This window comes from Aethina tumida, chromosome 4 (genome assembly GCF_024364675.1).
Source record: "Aethina tumida isolate Nest 87 chromosome 4, icAetTumi1.1, whole genome shotgun sequence".
Taxonomy (NCBI): domain Eukaryota; kingdom Metazoa; phylum Arthropoda; class Insecta; order Coleoptera; family Nitidulidae; genus Aethina; species Aethina tumida.
Genome location: NC_065438.1, coordinates 23,366,954 through 23,392,024, shown reverse-complemented (window position 1 = coordinate 23,392,024; position 25,071 = coordinate 23,366,954). Strand labels below are relative to the sequence as shown.

The 25,071-nt window shown below is 32.2% G+C and overlaps 3 protein-coding genes across 4 annotated transcripts in view; 2 read left to right on the top strand and 1 right to left on the bottom strand.

Annotated features, from left to right (window-relative positions):
* LOC109598638 (neuroligin-4, Y-linked) overlaps nucleotides 1-4,708 on the bottom strand; it is a 248,654-nt gene extending 243,946 nt beyond the window's left edge. The window contains exon 1 of the mRNA XM_049966621.1: nucleotides 4,136-4,708. Within this exon, the coding sequence (XP_049822578.1) occupies nucleotides 4,136-4,580 (445 nt within the window). The 5' untranslated portion in view covers nucleotides 4,581-4,708. The remainder of the gene's footprint in view (nucleotides 1-4,135) is intronic.
* Nucleotides 4,709-12,042: 7,334 nt separating this feature from the next.
* On the top strand, nucleotides 12,043-13,602 carry LOC126265400 (carboxypeptidase N subunit 2-like). Its single transcript, XM_049966753.1, has 2 exons — nucleotides 12,043-12,230; nucleotides 12,282-13,602. The coding sequence occupies exons 1-2, from the start codon at nucleotides 12,043-12,045 to the stop codon at nucleotides 13,600-13,602; spliced, it is 1,509 nt and encodes a 502-aa protein (XP_049822710.1).
* Nucleotides 13,603-15,351: 1,749 nt separating this feature from the next.
* Nucleotides 15,352-25,071, top strand: part of LOC109598641 (neuroligin-4, Y-linked) — a 43,551-nt gene continuing 33,831 nt past the window's right edge. For both annotated transcript variants that reach the window (XM_049966317.1, XM_049966316.1), the window contains exon 1: nucleotides 15,352-15,905. In XM_049966317.1, the coding sequence (XP_049822274.1) occupies nucleotides 15,488-15,905 (418 nt within the window). In that variant the 5' untranslated portion in view covers nucleotides 15,352-15,487. The remainder of the gene's footprint in view (nucleotides 15,906-25,071) is intronic.

Sequence of the window (25,071 nt, the reverse complement as noted above, 5' to 3'; positions counted from 1 at the left end):
AGAAAAACAGATAATTGAGAGATAATCAAATTTAATTTTTGATCGTCAAAAACAAATATCCAGTTAAACTCGATCGGAAAATAAAGTTTTGTGTAATTTATTTATTAGTATAATTTTATTTTAATATTACCCAGTATTTATATATGGTTATACTAAAATAGGTAGGCAAAATTTGGGAGCCGGTAGAACACGTTCTATAAAGAAGAAAATCTAAATAAATTTTTTTCTAAAATTTCTTCTGAAGTACATTCAACCCCTCAAACATAAATTACAACATTTTTTTTTTATATGTTTGTAACCTTTGCGCCTTTGTGTTTAAATTTATACCTACAATTTTATGTAAAAAACTTTATCCACAATGATACAAATAGAATAGAATCTCGTTTTTTATTACTCTATTTTATACGGCTCTGAATATTTTTTATCACTATTAAGCTTTTCATATTATTTGCACAATTTAGGAAAATTAATTTTGATTGTTACAGACGTTTTTGAAGTATTTCACTTTAATGTTTGAAGAAAGTTAATGATTATCATAAAAATACAAAATAAAATTATTAGGAAGGTTCTCCCAACTCAGGTTTTTTTACATTTTTTTATAACTCTCTCCGTTTAGAAGATATAGGAGGTCAAAGTTTTAAAAATTTAACAAATATTTTTTACTTCTACATTTTATAACTCTTAGGTAAGTAAATATTATAAAATGTCCATATATTTTTGTAGAAAATTAAACGCTCTACAAAAAAAGTCTCAAGTAATCGATTACTCTAACTATTTAGAAGATATTCGCATTGGGATTTGAATGGGAATATATTCTGAATGGTTAGAGTGATCGATTAACCATAAGAGATATTTTTGTAAGGCGTTTAATTTACTTCAAAAATATATATTGGGCATTTTATAATATTTATTTATCTAGGAGTTATAAAATTTAGATGTAAAAAAGAAATTTTTGTTAAATTAGTCAAATTTTGACCTTCGATATCTTCTAAACAGTAAGAGTTATGAAAAAATTATTAGATACCTTTTTTATAGAGCGTTCAATTTCCTATAAAAAATGTAAACAGTAATTTTCTGTACGATCAAGTACTGGCGAGATATAGATTTTGTCATAAGGGACTAGAGAAAAAATGGAAAACAAAGATGAGGACTTTCCTATTAAAATTGGCAGACCTTAATATATATGTTTGTATTTGTATTTGTTGTTTATATTTATAGAATTTCAGATAGAGGTAAACTAGGAACAAATATAACAGTTGCAAATGAGGAGAATATTTTACAGTTAGTAGACATAAATCCAACTATTAGTGGAAGGCGTTGGTCAAAAAAAATTAATCTATATCTTTTGGTAGTTTGGAAGATTGTAAAAGAACAATAGATGCATCCTTACCATTATGAACAATCCAAAGACCTTTTAGAAGAAGATCAACCGTTAAGATTTTAATTTTATCGATGGCTTTGAAGACGACCACACCTTCTTTTCAAAAATAATTTTCTCTGATGAGGCAACTAATATGCACAACTAACTTGTTTGGATTGATGAAACCATAATGCAAGAAAGATCACAGACTACTAACATTTAATTTCGTTTAAAATAAATGCTTGAGCTGCAACATTAAGAAATTAACTACCAAGATATACAACTGGACAGAAGATCTTTGGTATATGCATAACGGTTCTTCTCCCCATTTTAGTTTGTAATGGCATCAGGGGCTCTTCCAAAATTTTCCAATTTAAAGATTGGGTCATAGAAATGACGTTCCTATAAATTGGTTTTCAGACCTTAGTCCATTAGATTTTACAGTGTGAGCAAGAACTTGTAGTGGTTCGTGTTTGAATTTAAGTTCTCGCTGTCTTTGACGTTATCTTTGTTCAATTCGGCAAATACCCAAGAGAGAGAGTGTTATAATATATTTAAATATGTATTATTTTATTAAGTATATGATTGATATTGTTATTTATTGTTTAGGAATTCGAGTTAATTAATGTAATATTATTTTTGATTATCAGTGTTCCAAATCATCTTTGTGCAAGACTGTAATAAGTTTGTAAAAAAGGTTTAGACTAGCGGTTTGAATCATACCGTATGATTCGCTCTCTCCCGTTCGAGTTTTCAAGGAGTTAGGACGTGCGATTGCATAATCCAAATCTAGGTAGGAATTTTTATATATTTCTTATTAATAATGCCTCATTTGTACTAATATCTGTGTTTCTTCGATTTGATTCAATGTAGAGTATATTTTCTTAGTTTAAATCTTCCGAATCATTATACTTCAATTCACTCTCAGATTCTGTTTCCAGCATTTTTGAAATTTGCAATCATTTTATTGTTATTCTTGTTTGCTTAGAGACAATATGATCTCGTAAAATAGTTTTTCTCATGTATAGATTTCTGAAGACCTAAGTGAGAGCAGTGTTTTCGGTCATCTAATATCTTGTTAATTTGTTAACATATCGTTACATAATTTGGTTTCATTATTTTAAAGTTATTATGTGAGTTCCGCTGTTCAGAATTATATTGTTTCTTATGTTTTAGGACCAGAAGGAAATTGGCTTTAATATTTGATAGAGTGTCTATATGACGATGAACAATAATTAAATTCATTTAATTTGAGTAGTTATACAAAAAATTATTACAAGGGACATTACATTGATATTTTTATAGTCAAGTGTAATATATATATTTGAACAAACATGGATATTGATAAATACCAAAAATGACAAAAAATCCTATTTGAAAATTTATTGGTGTTTATTATTTGTAGACCTCCTTGATTATTCAGTTCTACGCATTCAGATTGGGGTTACTACATTTGTAATTATATTTTATCACACACAATAAGGGTTCCTATTCATTCTAGTCGATCACGTGGCCATTTCTAAGCAACTTGGTACCATTACAAACTGGATCGAATAGTATTTTTACTTCAAATAAGAATAAATTGATGCATTAATACAGATGGAGGGCTTTTACAATGTGAATGAAATTTATGTTTATTAAATTACCAAAAAGATGAACAAATGTTTTTTCTTCTCATTCATTAATTCTCGAAAATATTCAAAAGTAGCTTGTCATGTCTATTTGTTTTTTTGTCATGAAAATCACTTTAATAAAACATTTAAACTGAAATATCTAAAAGACGGCTGTGATAATCAGAACTAATTAAAATTACTTTATTCATTTAAATTGTGCAAAAATAAAATGAAAAGCTTATTGGTTTTAAAATTTAGAAAATAGAACTAGAAAAAGGAAAACTCCCCAGACTCTACGCTACTGTATCATTATGGAAAAAGTTTATTATATTTAACTGAATGTACCAAATTTAAACACGCTTATACCAAAGATTACAAAAATATAAGAAAAAAAACAAATTTTTAGATTTTCTTCATTATTTAACATGTTCTAGCTGCTTCCAAATTTTGATCATCTGTTTCTGAAAAACCTTGTATATAATATGTATATTTGTATACATACATATTATATTCAAAAGGTTATAAAGGACTATTTTTTATTCACATATAAATCTGTTTTTGTTAAACAAATGTGTGGGTTTTATTGTTCAAATAAAATTTATTCGTTTTACTGCAATAAATTCTTTAAAACTAAAACAACAATAATATAAATTGAAAAAAATAAATTGTTTTTACAATGCATTATATCAATATGGCATTATTTTGAATTTCAATTAAAATATTTAAAAGTTAATAGCATAACATTTTAAGAACAATCAATTTATGACCAGAAATCATTTGGCAAATAAGTAAAATGAACTAGATAAATTCTAATTATATACAGGGTGTCCTCAAATAAGCTGTGGAAATCTATTTTTTGTAGAGAAAATAAAATTAGAATTTGTAAAAATTAAGAAACAAAATATTTTTAAACTTAATCATTTAATTTGACAAAATTTGATTTAAAAATTATTTTCAAAAATCATCACTAAAATTTTCATATACAATTCATTAATTATTATTATTTTTGAAGTATTATATATTTTATATTTTTAAAGAGTGATAATAAAAATAGTCTTCAATAACATTTGATTTTATCCACATAATTTTTAGAAATTATAATTAGTATCCGCTCCATGTTTGAAAACACCCTGTACATGTAAACCAAACACGAATATCCGACCTTGTGCGGGCGCGTAGATGTTCAAATAGAGACAGTCCTCGCTCTGGTCCTTCAAATAGGGCAACAGCCTCTTCAAATACTCCAGCCGCCCCCTGGGCATCTTCTTCAGGGCGGCCGTCTCGTTGCCGATGTCCGGCAACCGCTGCGGGCACACCGGACTAAACTTGTCGGCGATCTTCACGCCGGACCACAGGGCCCCGGTGACCGGCGGCATGAACCGCAGACTGCCCAGGGGCGGGCTGGCGTACGGTATGCCCCTGAACACCTCCACAGGTTGCAGTCGTTTGTCCAGCGTCACAATCAGACCGCTCACGTCCCCGTATTTCGTGCGGACGGTCCTCGAGGTCAGGGACGTGGTCCTTTGGTCGGCCGGTTCGGCGAACGATTGCGCCCAGGTCGCCAGCTGGACCACGACCGTCAGCATCAACGCGACGTTACCGGCCATCGTTCAACGTCCGACGTACATTTCCGGCCACGCACACACACCGACACTCTTGCTTATCCTCCGGTTCGGCCGCACCAGAACTGCCGCACTACTACTATTTATTATTATTATTATTATTACCGGTCGGTTCGTTGGAACTGTAGTCGGTCGACGGGGGATGGTGCCTGATTTAAAATGGGTGTGGGAACGGCGACGTGGGGCCGCGTACCGCCGTCATCCGGGACATAAACATCGGGCCAGTAGAGCACATCGCGGTCGCCGTGACGGGGGATGCGTCGCGTCGCGTGTCCTGCGAGAAGACTGGCGTCGCGACGGTTCGGCAGGAGTCCTGCGCGGCCAGCGCCGCCGCCGTGCGCACCAACGGGCCCCGAACTAAAGTTCGATTTGTTAATTTGCGAAGAAATCGTGCGGTAATTTCGTGCCCGTCCAGCATCCAGATCCTTTCAAATCCACCTTTATCAATACTAATTTAAGAATCAGGTGTCAATGAAGAGGATCTCTAAATCTCAGTCTTAATTATAATATTGCTTTTGTAAAAGTTCTAATTCAAAAAATTGTTCTGTTTAAAATGCACACAAATGTTTATTTATTTTGTCAAATAATTTTATAATTTAGCCCTAGACAATCCCAAAAATTATATACTTTTTTAAAATTAAATTATAAGTGTTTTTTTTCACTTAAAAGAAAAATGGAAAGAAGTCTGTTCATTTATGAAAAAATTACTTCAACTTTATTAAAAACTTTTAATTTTCTTTTTTACACTTGTTCAGTTTCTAAATCTTGTCCAATTTGTTTTGAACTTTCCACTGTTCTGCCTCAAGTCTACTCACTATCTTTGGAAAAAGCTGAAGTGTCTCTTACACATAACGAAACAAGTTTTAGAAATAACTTTTCAGCCAGACACAATTCAGCCTTAGTTAGACGTCACATATTTTCTCCTACTTTGAATTGAATCCATATATAGAACGGGACCTAGATGGAAAACCATAAATGAAAGTTACTTTAAATTCATGATTATATTGCAACAAATTCCGACCCATTTAGAAAAAAGTACAAGTTCAAACTTCAAGCCTAAAATGTCTTACAGAAGCATGCCCTAGATCTAATCTATAAATGGTTAGATTAGGCTAGGTTAATTAAAATTAGTATGCTCTGATTAATTAAAATCATTCTTAATGGTTCCTCTGCTAAAGCAACCGACTTACTTAATAAATTTTTACAAATAATTCATAAGTGTTTTAAGAATTATTTAATATAGAAACATTTCTATTTGACACATTAATTATAACAAAATATGCACATAATTTTGGCACTGTGTTCTGGAAATCAATTAAAATCAAGTCGTCAAGTTTCTTCTGTCAGAACCAATGACTTACTCCATAAATTTATTAAATTATTAATAATTTAGATAATTATTGAATGTATACAAATAACACAAGGATTTTATTTCTATTTGACACATTAATTGTAACAAAATCAGTACTTAATTTAGATCAATGAGCTTTGGAAATCAGTAAAGTTTCTTCTGTCAGAGCCAATGACTTACTGCATAATTTTATTAAAATATTAATGACATTGATAATTAATATATCTATACAAGAAACACAGAAGTGTTTTTAAGGATTATTTGATGTAGAAACATTTCTGTTTGACACATCAATTGTAGCAAAATATGCATTTAATTTTAATTATTAAATATATACAAATAACTGAGGACTGTTTTATGAATTCTATGAATAATGTAGAAACATTTCTATTTGGTGATCTGGAAATCAGTTAAAATCATTTTTCAAGTTTCTTCTGCCAAAGCCAATGACGTACTCCATAATTTTATTAAATTATTAATAATTCAAATAATTATTAAATATATACAAATAATTCAGAAGTGTCTTAAGAATTCTTTAATGTAGAAATATTTCTATTCAACAGATTAATTGTGGCAAAATCGGCACTTAATTTTGGTCAATGTGTTCTGGGAATCAATTAAAAGCATTCCTCAAGTTTTTTCTATCACAGCCATACTTCATAATTTTATTAAAATATTAATGACTTTGATAATTAATAAATTTATACAAGGAAAACAAAAGTACTTTTAAGGATTATTTAATGTACTCTGGAAATAAATTAAAATAATTCTTTAAGTTTCTTTTGCCAAAACCAATGATTTACTCCATAATTTTATTAAATTATTAATTACTTGAATAATTAATAAATCTATATAAGTAACACAGAAGTATTTTAAAAAATATTTAATGTAGGAACATTTCAATTTGACACATCAATTGTAGCAAAATCTGCACTTAATTTGGGTCAATGTGTTCTGGAAATCAATTAAAATAATTCTTCAAGTTTCTTCTGTCAGAGCCAATGACTTACTCTATAATTTTATCAAATTAATAACATTGATAGTTAATAAAAGTTTTAAGAATAATTTAATGTAGAAAAATTACAAATTCTCCAGGTTTCCTCTGAAAATGAAACATTAAAACAAATAGACATATTTAAAATTTATGAATTCTATGCTCCTCATCTGAAGTCCCACTTCTCCAATTCCTGTTTGAACGTTCCTAAACTAGTCGCAGATGTTGGTTACGTTCTCTTTCATCTTCTTTGCATGTGACCAGCTTCCCTATAATCTGTTTTTTGGCCAATAACAAGTACGTCATCTTCACGTCCCTCCCCCCACCGTTCTCTGATCTACAGATCTTAGGCGACCGCCATGTCCACTTAAACCGTGACGAGAATACGTTCGGGCGGCACTGCCGTTCCGCCTTTATTAGCATCCAAACGATGGCGTATCGGGAACCTTAACACAGACAGACAGACAGCGATAAACAAGATCAGGTCGCGTGATTTTTACGACGACAACTTAACGCGTTTTAACGATAATCCAACCGAACACCAATCAATTTCAAATCAATTTGCGCCCTTCGTCGTCACTTAACGCATCTCTTGTACATGATAAATTGTATCAGGTTTTAAATAAAGACGGCGCCGCGTTAAATAAAACGACTTCACATCCGAACCGACAACTTATCAATATCGAAAGTATGTTTAATTACACGGGACGCGAATCAGGAAACAATAACGTCGCACAATTAGTTCGGTAATTAGCGAAGGGGAAGCGCTTATTATTTATTGTGCAAGTTATTCGCGTGGAATTCGCGCCAATTTTCTAATTGCTCACTTGTACGTTACAGTGTTTCGCGAAAGTTGACCGTAAATTAAAACTTGCGACTTAAATAACTTTAAGTGGAGTTCGGGGCCCTTTTTATCCAGCCCAACCCCACTCTCCCCGTCCCCGCGCCTCTTGAACTTCCGCTCCGTCGCTTTACGTACTGTTTTTCGGGGCCATTATTTAACGCCGCCACTTTAAAAAGCCTGTTCGGTAATTTTTCAAAATAATGCCATTATATCTGAATTGAATGCCATTATTCTCCAAACTGTATTTATCGAACAAAACGACAACGGGGCCTTTTTGTCTTTGTAATTTATTGCTTGGGGAAAAAATGTAATCGTTTATGACGTTTAATTCACCAAATACAAACACCATAATCATCATTTTATTGTAAATAATAGTGGGATTTATTTAAATTTACACTGTTTTAACATCTGAAAGCTCTTAATGAGGATGGATGCCATTTTCTACTATTTAATTATATAATTAGTAAATTATGTTGTGTAATGGCCATAATTGAAAACAATTAATACAAAACTGTGCCAAATTAATTGAAATTGATGTTACACAAATGATAAAATATATTTTTTTACTTGCATTATTTTTCAAATCGAATAATAGCAATAAATTCCTACGATTCATAATAATTAAGCACATAAAACTGAAATAATGTATAACGATGAAACTGTAATATTTATTGTAGTAACCCCGGTTAAATGCCATTATAAATAAAACGCAGTAACGATTTGTTTATCGCATAAAACAGAAAACGACTGAAATTAATTTATCAATAAACATGGAAGTGACTTGGTTAAGTGTCTCGTAAATTTAACTGCGGATATTTGGGCTAATGGTAACTTTATAACGTCGATATGCAATTTTAACGGGAAAGAAGGTCCGTAAAATAAGATTAAATAAGCTACTCAACATTACCCTTGAAATTCCACCCTATCATAATAATTATTGCAGTTTATTCGAATCCCTGCCCCAGTTGTTTTCCAACTTTCCGGCCACGCTTTCTTAATATTTTATATCTTCCGAGAAGCACAAAGTTATATTTGCGGATCACGGAACATTTACAACAAGCTCCATATATTTTCCCGTAGGTTTAACCCGATGGATTCATTCGATTATTTATCTGTATTTAGGGGGAAAACAAAGTCGGCGGAAGTTTGGAAGTTAAATAAAAAAAATCCTTTGGGGTCGTGAGCATGTTGAACTGTTTTTCGGATCAGCCACCAGGAAACGACGTCTCTCAATCATCGTCGCTTACTTCAATTGAACCACAATTAAAATTTAATGGAAACGTTCTAATCCATTTGTACGTCAAATATAATTAATGGAAATAGGCGTTATTATTCAGGTTGTAATTGTGTTGAGTTGGCGGATAAAACTCGATGCAATTGTAAAGAGTCATGAAATAAATCAATTATTGTCTGAATGTTTAATTAATATTTCCTGACTCTAAGGCTTTGTTAATTTTGGGATTATTTGCAGTTTGTCTCAAAAAAGTTAATGAAATAATTAAAATTATTAACTGATTTATAAATATAATTGAATGGGGTAATTAAATATCTATTATCAATATTGTCTGTAATAAGTGAAACTAAAAGTTTCTTTACCTACTCATAAGAGTGGCTAGTAACATCACCAATGCGCCTTTAACAAGTTAATAAGCAAAAATGATCATTTTGTTTGTGCTGGTACTCCTTAAAATTTTAGATGAAACAAGTGCAAGTTGTTCCTTAGATGTTTTTATCGAAAGAGTTTTAATAGAACCGAATAAATATCATGAAGTGTTCGACACCAATTACCCATATAGTACCGGATTTGAACACATCAAATCGGCACCAATCACCAACGAATTGGTCTGCAGAAACATATCAAGCTTCGACCAAATCAACGTCGATCAACCGCAACTGGCCCACCTCAAAATTTTGAAGTCCTACATCAACCTCAACAACGCCACGGTCAACAGAAAGCTTCCGGAAATACGCAGGTAAACGGTTTCATCAAATTAATCCACGTAAACTCAACAATTTACTTTTAGGTTGTGGATCGAAACGAACGGAAGTTATTTTTTAAATGTCTCCATTTTTCATCAGTTTCCTGACTTACAAGAATTGAACTTGCCCAATAACAAGATTATGGAGATTTACACGGGTCAATTCCAGGACTTAGCATTAGTTAACTTAAGCCACAACTATATCAGCGTTTTTAACACGTCCGTGTTCAAGAATGTTAAAACTGTGATTCTGCATAATAATCACATCGGTCACATCTCTTTTAAGAAAGACGAGTCTTCGTACACCACTCTCCTAGATTTGTCGAATAATTATCTGACTGTTTTGGAAGAAGGTTTTCTTGTAGGTTTTCAGAAATTGAAGACGTTGCTGTTGAAGGGAAACTTATTTGTGGGAATTCCTTCGTTTATTGATGCCAAGCATTTGAGTGTAATTAATTTGTCTTACAATTTTTTATCTGTTTTGGATTGCAGTATGTTTAATAACCGGATCCGTGCTGTAGTTTTAAACAATAACATGCTGATGAACTTCACTTCATGTTATAACTTAACTGAATTGGCATATTTAAATTTGTCTCACAATAATTTATCCCTCATACCCCATCTTCATTCTAATATTTTACAACTTTTAGATTTAAGTTACAACAATATATCTGATGTATCACTTGAAAATTTTAAGGGAGTATTACCAATGAAATTAGACCTGTCTTTCAATAATATTTCTAATATACCTGATAAAATGTTGCACGACTTTATATATACAGAAGATTTGAACATGTCCCATAACAGAATGTTAACAATCAAGAACTTTAAATGGTCACTTGTAAATGTACAAGCTAATTTTTCCAATAATAATATCCAAAAAGTTGTAATAGATAGTGAAGGTCAAAATCAAGTAACTCAGACATACTATCTTCATCACAATAACATCACCAACCTCAATTTCTTAAGGCAATCACCCAAAGAATATTTTTTCGTTTTATCAGGAAATGGTTTCGAAAGGAATTGTTCCCAGATCCAACTGCTTGATGAATATTTTAATACAAGTGTTGTTGATGCTGAAGACATTTATAATGCGGCATGTGGTCATGCTATTGAGAAAGTTGAAGAAGTTGTTGAGGACGTGATTGTAAACTTAACCGGGTGGATAAATGAAACTGTGTTAAATTTACAAAAAAATATTGATCAAGAGCGCCACATGCACATAACTGATTATTTAATATTTGCCATCCTAGTAGTCGTATTTTTAATTTTGTTAGTCGCAGTGGTAGTTTTGATTAAACACAACAGTGAAAACCGTTACCACAATTTAGTTCTTGAACACGAAATGCGGAGCCTAGATAGAACGTATTAAATTGTTTAATGTGACTGTAATGGTAATACATGTTTATTTGCCTTTTTGTGTATGTTAATTTTGTATCCCAATTTAACAGCTAATTAAATTGAGGGCAAATCTCGAATCGTCCGAGATTGACGCCATCGAAGGATAAAGGTTATCGACGTGGGCCAAGCTTCGAGTGAATTTACAATTTGATCAGGCAAAGTGAAATGGGGAAGTGGTCCGAAAAGAACGAGAAATTCGTGCGCACGAATGTCCAGAAGTTCGGTCTCGATAGTCACTGTTCTAATCCAATTAAACTTCATTTTGTTGGTGACTTGAATTCTATAATTTTCTTATTATATTACTATGGTTAAGGTACTGTTTTGTGGGTGTAATAAAGCAACAACCAATAAAGAATCAAATAAATTACAATTTTTTACCATTGTAGTAAAGTTCAGGAAAATGAGTGTTTTTATTCAGGTTGTAAAAGTAATGAGTTGGCGGATAAAATTTCATGCAATTATAAAAAGTCATGAAATATTTCGATTATTGTCTGAATGTTTAATTAATATTTACTGAATCTAATGCTTTGTTAATTTTAGGACTATTTGTAATTTTTCTCCGAAAAATTAGTGAATAGTTAGATCATTAATACACCCAGCAAAAATTTTAATTGATTTATTATTATTATCAAATGGTGTAATTAAATATATATTACCAATATTGCCTGTACTAAGTGAAACCTGACATTTCTTTATCTACTCATGAGAGAGACAAGTAACCGCAACAATGTGTTTTTAACCAGTTAATAAGTTAATAAACAAAAATGATAATTTTGTGTGTGTTAGTAGTTCTTAAAATTCTTGGTGAAACAACTGCAAATTGTTCCTTAAGTGTTTCCATCAAAAGAGCTTTACTAGAACCACTAGAATACCATGACATGCAATACAGTACCGGACATGAACTTTTCAAGTCAGCACCAATCACCGATGAGTTGGTGTGCAGAAAATTGTCAAGCTTTGACCAAATCAACAGCGACCTACCGCAGCTGGCCCACCTCAAAATCCTGGAGTCCTACATCAACCTCAACAATGCCACGTTCCACAAAAAGCTTCCGGATATATTCAAGTAAATAACCATATCAAATCCACCCACAAAAACTCATCAATTCACTTTCAGGTTGTCAATAGAAACGGCCGGAAGTTATTTTTTAAACGCCTCCATTTTTAACCAGTTCCCCAACTTACACGAATTGAACTTGTCCAACAATTGGATTATGGAGGTCCACACGGGTCAATTCCAGGACTTAGCAGTAGTTAACTTAAGCCACAATGACATCAGCGTTTTTAACACGTCCGTGTTCAAGAATGTTAAAATCGTGATTTTGCACAACAATCATATCGACCATATCTCTTTTAAAAGTGACGTGTTTTCGTCAACCACTCTCTTGGACTTGTCCAATAATTATCTGCACATTCTGAAAGAAGGCTTTCTTGTAGGCTTTCAAAACTTGGAGACGTTGCTCCTGAAGGGAAACTTATTGGTAGGAATTCCTTCGTTTCTCGATGCCAAACGTTTGAATGTAATTAACTTGTCGAACAACTTTTTAACTGTTTTGGATTGCAGTATGTTTAATGGCTGGATTCGTGTTTTACTTTTAAACAATAATATGCTCATTAACTTCACTTCGTGCTACCACTTAACTGAAGTGGTTTACTTAAATTTGTCCCACAATAATTTAACACACATACCCGATGTTAGTTCTTTGAATTTGGACCTTGTAGATTTAAGTTTCAATAAAATATCTGATATATCATTCGAAACATTTGAAAAATTCGCACCACTCAAATTGGACTTGTCGTTCAATAATATTTCTAATTTATCTAACAAAATGTTGCACAACCTTGATTATTTACAATTCTTGAATATGTCCCACAACAGATTGTTAACTGTCAGCAACTTTGAAGAGTCAGGTCCTTATTTAGAAGTTGATTTTTCCAATAACAACATTCAGAACGTTATAATACACCCTCAAAGTGGACATCATAAAACTCATCAGAAGTACCATCTTAATAACAACAATATCACCAACTTCAACTTCTTAAAGGATTCTTGCAAAGAATATACTTTTGTTTTATCAGGAAATGGTTTGGAACGGAATTGTTCTCAGATCAGGCGGTTTGATAAATATTTTAATGTAAGTGTTGTTGATTCTGAGGTAATTTATTTGGAGGCTTGTGGACATCCCAATGATAAAGTTAAAGAAGTTGTCAGGGATGTGATTATAAACTTAACCGAGTGGATAAATCAGACTCTGTTACACTTACAAAGGAATATTGATGAAGGACGACACCCGCACACAACTGGTTATGTAATATTTGCCATTTTAGTAGTCGTGCTTTTAATTTTATTAGTCGCCCTGGTAATAGTGATCAAGTTCCACAATCGGAACCGTTACCATAATTTAGGTCCCGAACGCGAAATGTGGAGCGTGGATTGAATGTATTAAATTGTTTAATGTGATTGTAATAGTAATATATGTTTATTTGCTGTTTGTTTGTTAATGTTAATTTTACACCCCAATTTAACAGTTAATTAAATTAAGACCGGAGCAAATCTCGAAACGCCCGAGATTGATGCCGTCGAAGGATAGAGGTTATCTATTGGGGCCAAGCATCGGGTGAATTTACAATTTGATCAGGCAAAGTGAAATGGGGAAGTGGTCCGAAAAGAACGAGAAATTCGTGCGCACGAATGTCCGAAAGTTAGGTCGCTATGGTCACGGCTCCAACTCCATTAATCATCATTGTGTTGGTGACTTCGTTTTATAATTTTGTAATTGGATTAATTCGGTGATGGAGCTCTTTTGGGTGCGTAATAAAACAACGGACAAAAAATCGGATAAAGTACAAGTTTATACCAGTGTGAGCAGTAAAACTGGACACATTCAGGTGTCGAATCGAGCACTGGGGACGGACAGACAAATGCGTGACATCAATAAGCCTAACGCGGCTTAGCCGCCTCCAACCCCAGAATTGATTTCTGAACCAGCGAAATCGCCCAGACGATTTTTTTTTACGATGGTTATTACAACGCAACGTTTATTATTACATGCGTATGCGTTAATTGTGTTTAATTATAAAACACGATTAATGGATTGTTTTTAAGCGTGACGGATTGCGAACTGATTGGATCATGGAACGTTCTATAAATACCTTGAGTTAAATTTAGTCTTGCGCCTCACCAAGAGAATACATTTATCTGAAGCAAAGTTTACTTTAGGTTTGTGTGTAATTATTAGCAAGAAGTTGTGTCAGATTTTTACCAAATAAATCTAATAGATTAATTAGAGGATGGAAGGGAGAAGAAGAGTGTTTAAAGGGGATGAAATGTGGAAAATGTATTAAGCAATAAAGACGTTAGTTTGCGGTCTTTCCGTTGCCTCCTGCAATCTTATCCCTCTTGTCCACTTTACTGCTTTCTATCTCTTCTGGATGGTCAATTTACTATTGTTGTCACTATAAATTGGAAATTTTATTTTCCTTCTATTGTCACTACATTACTCCCTCTCATATGTATTCTTGTCGCATCCGATTTATAGCTTTAATTAAAATCCCTTTTTTTGGCTTTCAGTTGATTTTATGAAGCAATTAAACAGTTAAACGTTCCTGAAGTTTCAGCTCACTGTGTCTTACCCGACAAAACTTTATTACATGTCTAAAGTTATCAACATACGAAGGAGTCCAATTTTAAAAAGTATATATCCAAAGTTACTTATGCTCCAACAGTTTTCCAACTATCCATTTTCCTGAAACAACTTTATTCAAGGCTGAACTTGAAGATATTTGTCTAAGTAATAAGTAAGTTTTCGCCGCATTAATTCTGGACCAAAAATCACTTGTGCACGTTACCCAAATTTTATAAACTCTACTCGACGAATCAATAAATTGGATCAGCAGCACAAAAGACGCACTTCCTCGCCAGTAACTGCAACAGCATCAGTCGCATTTCCTACATGCCCGAAAGTCTAAGGGTAAATAACATAGTACAACTTATAAATAAAACATCTATTTAACACCTGCTATTTTTAACCGAGGACAATTTAAGCAGCGACACTCCGACGACATATTTACAAACACGGTACCGCTAAAAATAACCGAAACGTTGTCTCTGCTAGTTGCAGGACGCGCTTCTCCACAATTTTCGAAACCCAGGTTCAGTTTTAGAGCGGTTCCTGACTCGCGCTGATTCCCGCTTCGATGTCCGCTTGCCAATCGATCCAAACGCGTGTGAATCAGTGAGTTATAAATCCATAAAAGTGATGAGTGCGTCCCAACACTAATCGTCCTGCGAAATGTCCACATCGGACTGACCAACCCCCGACGATGTTAACGATCCTGTTGACCTTGGTGACGACGTGCGGGGCCCTGTCGCCCCACCGGCCCCTCTACGACGACTACACGGTGAAACAGTACACCCGCAACATCACCCTCAAGCAAGGCGTGTTGCAGGGCATCGTGGTCGAGCCGAAAGTCAACAGGGCCCTCCCGATGACCGAACAGTATCGGGGAATCCCTTACGCGGCCGCGCCGGTGGGCGAGCTGCGGTTCATGCCCTCGGGCAGCGCCCCATCATGGTTCGGCGTCAAGTTCGCCGACACCTACGGCCCAGTGTGTCCGCAGAAGTTTCCGGACGAGAAGCGGATGACGGCCGAACGGAGGGCCGCCTTCCTAAGGCTCAAACAGTATCTGCAGAACCAGAGCGAGGACTGTCTTTATTTAAACATTTACGCCCCCTACCAAGGTGAGTTTTTGCGCCCTTTCTCTTCGTTTCTATTCCCCGGGGATTTTACGGCGACGAAATTTTTTGTATCAACTTTTAAATTAAATTCAGCACATCAAACACGAGTCCCGGTGATTGAATCTTTGCCGTGAATTTTAATTTAATTTTAAGTCCTCGAATGTTTTTGTTCGATTGTTTGGCGTGTCGCAAGTACATTTTAAATCGTTCCGCAAAAACACTTTCATAAGGTATTATTGTAACGAAAACCTCGGGAAAACATTAAACACTTTGATGTCGGAAAATCTTTTGATCTGGTCCCCTTATTATATATATAGATATATACAGTATATCGAACCTGCTTCTTTTGCACGTACGCCGCAAAATAAACAACCGACGATAACAAGACTTGTTTGTGGTGTTCGGTTTTGTGTTTAGAAAGGAAAATTTCCATTAAACTACCCCCGTCATTACGTGTCAAGACTTCTGCACGGATGGCAGTTCGGTAAAACTGCGCCTTTCTATTAGATTTTCCGCCGGAAAAGTGCACAATGGCTTTCGCATTAAACCGGCACCCGGAAAAATTACGTTGCGATTAAAAAAGTGGAATGTTCCGGATGAACTGCGGCCCAGAAAATGTATAAATTGTATGCAAATGGGCACAATTTGCTGGCGGAAGATAAAATTGAAATGGCCGTAGGTGTACATGTTAAAACGTGTAAATTATCTAACAATTTATGTCGGGTACTGTAGCTGAATATTTATCTCGTAATTACCGGACATACGCCGGTACTAATTAGGGCATTTTTACGGGGCGGGGAATAAATCACGGATTCGCCGTCCCGTAATAATTAAATAACCTTCAATACGGGACGGATAATGGGACTGAACAAGGGAAAACTGGTTACCGACCAGACTAATAAACAAATGTATAAGTGGGATACACAGACAACTAATCACGGTAATTGGTTTCTTGGCTTCCTCCGCAGTTAGAGAATAAGATATTATCTGGAGGGGACCGGCAAGAAATTGTCGGATGTGACCACACTCCTGATTAGTTCCCTCGTCTACTTTGGCGGCATTATTTTGCGGTGCCGACAAAAACGGAATGCCGAAAAAGAATTAACGTTTTTGAGTTTGGTAATTTTGCGATCGGGTACCGCAATAAAACGCTTTACGGATATTGTTTTATTGTAGATGATGAACGACTTTCAGTGAGGGTCGTATACTGTGACTGACAAAAGGTGTTTCTTCTAGTTTATAAATTGGAATAAAAATTTGTCTTTATTATCGCACTATAATTTTCCTATAAATTTTGATGTACTAACCTTGAACAACATATTTACATTGTTTATTACAGAAGGATTTTCAAAAAATGAATTTTTGAATTTTCTTTTTTTTTCAATTATCAACATTTTTGAGTATAACTCGAGATCTAATTGACCGATTAGCCCTGTAATTTAGATGTCAGCGATTTTAATAACTTTTGGACAAAAATCCATGCTGAAAGTTCATATATTATGTTGGAAATAATAGAAATAACAGAGTTGAGTCAATTTTAGTTTTTTTACGTGATGATGACACTTTTATAAAAATAATAAGCTACTGAAAATAAAAATTAAACGACAAATTATGAAGTTACGGATTTTACAGTAGGAGGCCACCGAAATTCAGTTTGACTGAAAAATCGCTGGCATCTGAACTACTGGACCAATCACAAAACTATATAAATGAAAGTTGTAGAAGTTGTTCATTTATCTCTAATTTAAATGCTTGTTTTGCAAAATCGGTTAACTAGAGATCGTTATACTAAAAAGTGACGAAAAAAAATTTAAAAATAAAAGTAAAATTGCTGTAAATCAGTGTAATTTGATTTTTTTAGATTAAATAAGTTTAAAAATATTTTCAATATTTTCATTTTGATTAGTAATAGTATTAGAATATTTGTTAGTTGATCAGTATTTTAAATTTATTTTAGTTTCTATTACACTGTTTCAAGAAATTAGCCCACCACATCAATAATATTTGATTGTTATTAATATTTTCTAAAGACGGAGAAAAATAAACGTATACACTCTTTGTATATTTATTTATAGGAATTTTTTATTTATAATTGTTGCAAAGAAGCTTAAAAAATATTATTTTTCTAAAAAAAATTCCAGTATATTTTGTTTTATCCAGTTGTATTAATTGAATATTTGTAGCTCTAAATAGTAATTCAGTTTACTTCTTATAAATTTAATAGACATAAAAAGAAACATTCCATTTTTGGTAAAAATTTTTATTCCAATTGAATTTGAACACATTTTAATTCTTAATTTCTGTTGTTTAGTACCGAAAAAAGACTCAAAGATTTTGTCTCTATAATTGACATTTTGAAACGTGGCAATCTGAGTCAACAACAAATAGCCCAAACATAATCTATTCCAAGAAATTATCGCACCACACCAATAAGAGTTGATTAATATTAATATCTTCTAAAAAACTGGGAAAATAAACATATACACTATTTGTATATTTATTTAAAAATAGGTTTTGATTTATAATTTTTACAAAATGGACACTACACTTGAAAAATATATTTACATTGTTTATTACAGAAGGATTTTCAAAAAATAAGTTTTTGATTTTTTTTTTCAATTCAATTTTTGAGTATAACTCTAGATCTAATTGACCGATTTGACTAAACAAGCATTCAAATTAATGATAAATGAACAATCTACAATTTTCATTTATATAGTTTTACGATTAGCCCTGCAATTTAGATGTCAGCTATTTTAATAACTTGTTTTTGGATAAAAATCTATGCTGAAGGTTCATATATTGTGCTGGAAGTAATAGAAATAACAAAGTTGAGTCCACTTCGAATATTTTACGTGAATATGATACTTTTATAAAAATAATGAGCTACTGAAAATGAAAATTAAACGACAAATTATGAAGTTATGAATTTTACCGTGGAAGACCACCAAAAATTGGGTATTTCCACCTCTACTACGAATAACAGCCTCACATCTTCGGTTCATACTCAAGTTTTAAAATGTTTAGAGTCTATTTTGTTTTGTCCAGCTGTATTATTTGAATATTTGCAGATCTAAATAGTCAGCCACTTCTACTACGAATGATAACCTGACATCTTCGGTTTATACTCAAGATTTAAAAATGTTTCCAGTATATTTTGCTTTGTCCAGTTGTATTATTTGAATATTTGCAACTTTAAACAGTCAGTATTTTAAATTTATTTTACTTTGTTTTTATTTAATTGACATAAATAGACACAACATTCCATTTTTGGAATTTTTTCTTATTTCAATTGAATTTGAACACATTTTAATAAGTTAATTCTTAATTTCAGTTGTTTATTACCTACCGAATAATGATTCAACAACATGAGTCAACAACAAATAAAATATTCCAAAAAATTAACGCACCACACCAATATTAGTTTATTATTAATATCTTCTAAAAAATGAGAAAAATAAACATATACACTCTTTGTACATTTATTTAAATATAGATTTTTATTTACAATTGCTACAAAACACTTTTTCTAAAAAAAGTAAAAATTACTAAATTTTGATGAGTGTAAAAAATAAAAATTTGAACTTGATATGGTATTTCTATCTCTAAATTCCCCCAAATTTCGAGTAAAATACGCTCTACAAGTTATTCAGAGGGTTAGGATGGTCCCTTAAACGTCTCCCAAGAATGTCCCAAATATGTTCTATTGGGTTAAGATCTGGACTGTGAGCTGGCCAGGCCATAGCATTAATCCCCATATCAGTAAGTTAATTTCAGACAACATAGACTGTATGTGGTTATGCACGACATTTTCTTCTAGAATGTCCAAAATGTAACCCTCAGCATAAAGGTTCCCATTATTTATCACCACCACACCACATCTTGTGAAAACATTTAAATACTTTTTAAGTCATGTACGTGTTTCACAGTTAATATAACAAACAATGTTTTCTTTATTTAAATAGAATAAAATATTTACAAAATTATAGGTGGTGTGTTTCTTGGAACAATGTTTTTATTTTAATTTTTAATTAATATAAATTGTTTAATTTATGCAGGAATTTTGAAATTATCCTAGCACATTATGTATGATAAACGATTCTCAGAGAGGGTCGTAAACCGTGACGCCCAAAAGTAGAAAGTATCTATTTAGGACACTTGCATGGAAATCAAGCCCGTCAGTTATTACGTTTAATTTTTAATGGCGCGAAGGGGTTCGACATTGGAAGTGTGACGCAAGTAAGAGATAATAATTGGGGTTGAAACGGGTCCACGGCGGCCGCTGCCGTTATAATTGCAAGATGATTAAATGGCTTAAGGGCCAACGACAGTGTCTGTTTTGGTCCCTTTTCATCTCCGCGAGACACGTATTGCAGAATTTACTCTAGACCCGTCACGATTCCGCATAAATTTAGACTGGCTTTTTATCAGATTACGCTGAGGATTACATTTTTTTTTAAGCGACTTTTATTTTTTCTACTTCACTAACATCTCCTTTGGCGGGGTTATTAATTTCTGCCCGCTTTAATTCCGGCCAACTTTTTACATTTCCCATGTCCGGGTTCGTTTTATGTTAAATAATTCCGGTCCGGGGGGATTCCTTAAATGTGCAGCGTGCATTAATTATGTACCTATGCAGGAGACAAGACCTCCGACCTATTTATAACCACGACAGATGTCGCATCATTTATGTGGGGAATGCGTTCGGTGAAAAATCTCACGTTTGGACCGACTCCAACGTTTCGCCGAAGCACCATCGAAAACTTTCACTCGATCCCGCGAAATTTTCGTGCAATGATGCGACATTAATTGACGCGTATTAGTCGATATTAATTAGCGGAATAATATTTGTTATCGGGCCAAAATTTGTTGACGCCGCACCGACAAAATCCACACGTTTCCGAAACAGGAAAACACTCCAGAGATAATTTATACCGTCGATATTTACAAAGAAAATATTTACCGGGAAACTCCGGCGGCTCTTTGTGCGACCCTTTTATCCGACCGCTGCACCGCTTTCATCTTTGTCGCGAGCACTTTTAATTTTGTGTGCCCCCGCGATTATCTCCCGAACCATCGGCGAAATATCCGTCTATAAAATAATCCGACACGGTTTTTATGGTTTAAACATGAGTTTTTCCCTTAGTAAACCACCGGTTCGTTCCGGGGGACGTTTTAAATTTCATGAGAGACACAACAATTCGGTCGGATGGTCTATTAGTAATAAATTTACCTGTCAGAGTGGAAGTGTGGTTCTGCAACGGCATAAACGGGTCCGATTTCGACGTCGGTAAAACGCGCGATCACTTAGCTAAATTGACTTCGGCAAACTAGCAACACTAAACACAACAAACGTTTAATCGGCTGTTCGGCTAATTATGCCCTGGGAATACGCCGAAGAAATATTTACGTTTAGGCACTAAGCGGAATATCGATTCCGAATTAATTTTATATGGGATTATATATATCTCAAGTGGTACAGTCACATTAAACTGCACACCAGTTTTGTGAAATAACTAAAGCCACCTCTAAAATGCATATTTAATCAAACTAACAATATTTGCGTATAATATAGTTCCATAAATGTTTTAGAGGTGTATTTTGACAGGGTAATATACGTGTTTGCAAGCTACACATTTTATGAAATATTTATGAATAATATAATAAAATAGAATGAATTAAAAAACTGAAATAACATAAAATATTCAAACAATATTTTATGTACTTATATATTTTTTTAAAATAAACTTTTGAAAAATGAGCTTAACATACACAAATTTTAATATTTAAATAATTTATTTTTTTAATAGAAGACATTAATTCTATTTTCAACATGAAAAAAGTTTAATATATTTATTATATTTAATATTCTGTTAAAAAGATGTGTTAATTTTTATATAAAACTAACTTATTAAACAAAAATTAAATTTGACATTTTATATTTTATAACCTCATTTTTTAATAAAAATTTTTAAATTTTTTTTCAATATTCAATAATTTTTTTTTCAATATTCTTTCAGTGATTTAACAGAATATTCTTACAGTGATTTAACAGAATAACCTTCACGTGTAGACAATTCTAAGATTTTGAAAAATGAGCAGGAGATGCGCAAGTTTTAACAGGAGCTACACAAATTTGATTCCTTATTATTTCAATAGAAGACATTAATTCCATTAAGTTTAACAAGGAAAAACTTTAATATATTTATTATATCTAATAGTTTATAAAATAATCTGTAAATTTTTATATAAAACTTACCTTTTTTCTAAGATATGATAAAAACTGTAGATACAAAACAAAATTTAATTTTGATTTCTTATAAATTATAAATCCATTTTTTAATAAAATAACAATAAGAAATTAAAAAAGTATCTTTATAAAAACTAGAATAATATTTATTTTTTTTTTTCAATATTCTTTCAGTGATTTAACAGAATAGCCTTCACTTGTAGACAATTCTAAGATTTTGAAAAATGAACAGGGGCTACCCAAGTTTTATTTTTTATTATTTTAATAGAAGACATTAATTCCATTAAGAAAAACTTTAATATATTTATTATATCTAATATTTTATAAAAAAATCTGTAAATTTTTATATAAAACTTATTTTTGTTCTAAGATATGATAAAAACTATAGATACAAAAAAAAATTTGATTTCTTATAAACTATAAATTCATTTTTTAATAAAATAACAAAAGAAATTAAAAAAAGTATATTTACAAAAACTAGAATAATATTTATTTTTTTTTTTCAATATTCTTTCACTGATTTAACAAAATAACCTACACATGTAGACAATTCTAAGATTTTGAAAAATATGCAGGAGATATACAAATTTTATTCCTTATTATTTCAATAGAAGACTTTAATTCTATAAAGTTTAACAAGGAAATACTTTTATATATTTATTATATCTAATATTTTATAAAAAAAACTTACTTTTGTTCTAATATAAACTTTATAGATACAAAACAAAATTTAATTTTGATATCTTATAAATTATGAATCTATTTTTTAATAAAATAACCATAAGAAATTAAAAAAATATATTTATAAAAACTAAAATAATATATATTTTTTTTTTCAATATTCTTTCAGTGATGAGCAGGATTTATACAAGTTTTATTCCTTATTATTTAAATAGAAGACATTAATTCCATTAATATATTTATTGTATCTAATATTTTATAAAAAAAATTTGTAAATTTTTTTATAAAACTTAGTTTTGTTCTAAGATATGATAAAAATTATAGATACAAAACAAAATTTAAATTTGATTTCTTATAAATTATAAATCCATTTTTTAATAAAATAACGATAAGAAATTAAAGAAAGTATATTTATAAAAACTAGAATAATATTTATTTGTTTTCAATATTCTTTCAGTGATTTAACAGAATAATCTACACATGTAGACAATTTTAAGATTTTGAAAAATGGGCCGAAGATACACAAGTTTTATTATTTCAATAGAAGACATTAATTCTATTAAGTTTAACAAGGAAAAACTTTAATATATTTATTATATCTAATATTTTATAAAAGAAATTTGTTTTTTATAAAACTTAGTTTTGTTCTAAGATATGATAAAAATCAAAGATACAAATAAATTTACATTTGACTTGAAACTAGAACAATATTTAATTTTTTTTTTTTCAATATTCTTTCAGTGATGTGAATGTTTGTGATGTGTGTGATGATATTACATAACAATGTCTTCAATATTAATTAACTGAATAATATATGTTCAAGAGTTGCCTGTTGGATGGTAAACTAAATTCTAATAAGAATCAATATCCAGATTGTTAAAACTTCATAATAGTAAAAAATAGGTTTATAACTTTTAAACTAGACACTTATAGAACGGTACTTAAAGATTATATTAAGTTTTAAATTTCTGAAATTGAATATTAATTAATGACTCAACTTGTTTTATATTAGTTATCGCTTTTAAAAACATCTATTAATTTTTTTTATTGTTACTTTGATTTGTCCACTAATTTTTTGTTTTAAAATACAAATATGAAATATTTACTAGTTCTATTAAAATACAGCAATTTGTGCTTCTTACAGTTAATAAAGCTTATTTATCCAATCTTAAAAATGTTTAGATAAGTGTGTGTTGTTCTATAAATTATTTATTATTGTTGGTATTTACCAGTAGAGAAAACAGCGATTTCTGTTCATAAAACGTTTCAATAAGTGTTCGTTGGCCACATAGAAATAGCTTGTTTATCGAGCCCTCGCTCGCATCCCCGCTAATAATCTCGATATGATGGGGACGATCGAGCTCGTCCGATTTATAAACAAACCTTTTGCCGCGAGTACGATGTGTAGGTGTCGTTTTCTTTCGCGTCGAAAGCGAGTTACGCGTCACTCATCCGCCAACCCCCCGTTCCATAAATATTCATGGGGCGCGGCTGCGACGCAAGACATTCCATTATCAAAACTTCCAGATAAATATTTATGTTGAACAAAACTCACTGTGTCTAATTCCAGACGAGACGTTATTAACTTTGCTCAACTAATTTTGCGTTTGTCTCCGCGACCTATAAAAGACAACTTTTACTTTTTTTCACTGACACAATTCGAAAAAAAAAGCGAAGGAGATTTGTTATAAGCACGTCTGAAAAGTGACGGGCATTAAAAATCCTGAGGACTCCTTTCCGTTATTAATTTCTGTCCCGTAAATCTCTAAAAACGCAAAAACAACGGCGGATAAATCGGATGATAAATTATAAATAATGCATCAGGACAAAAGAGAAAATCACATTTTATGGCCCGGTCCATTATCGATTTGGCAACATTGGTGCGAGCGAATGCAATAAAAAAAAAATCGAGACCGAGGGGCGAAGAAAAAGTGGCGGCGAACTTTACACTCTTGCCGGACACCTGAGACCCGGGCCCCATGCGGTCAGTCCAGGGCCGTAATTCAATCACCGCGGCAAAAAACCCGGCTCTGTCTTTTCCTTTCGGAAAATCGCATTGTGACTTTTCTTTCGCTTCGATTAAATTGTCTTTACGCAAAAAATTGGTTTAAAAAAATCGCCTTTTGATGTGGATAATTTGCCCAAAACTTATTTTCATTTTGTCCAGCATAATTATGTGAATATTTGCAGCATTGTTCGGTCAGTTTACTTATTATATGTTTAATGGACAAAAAAATA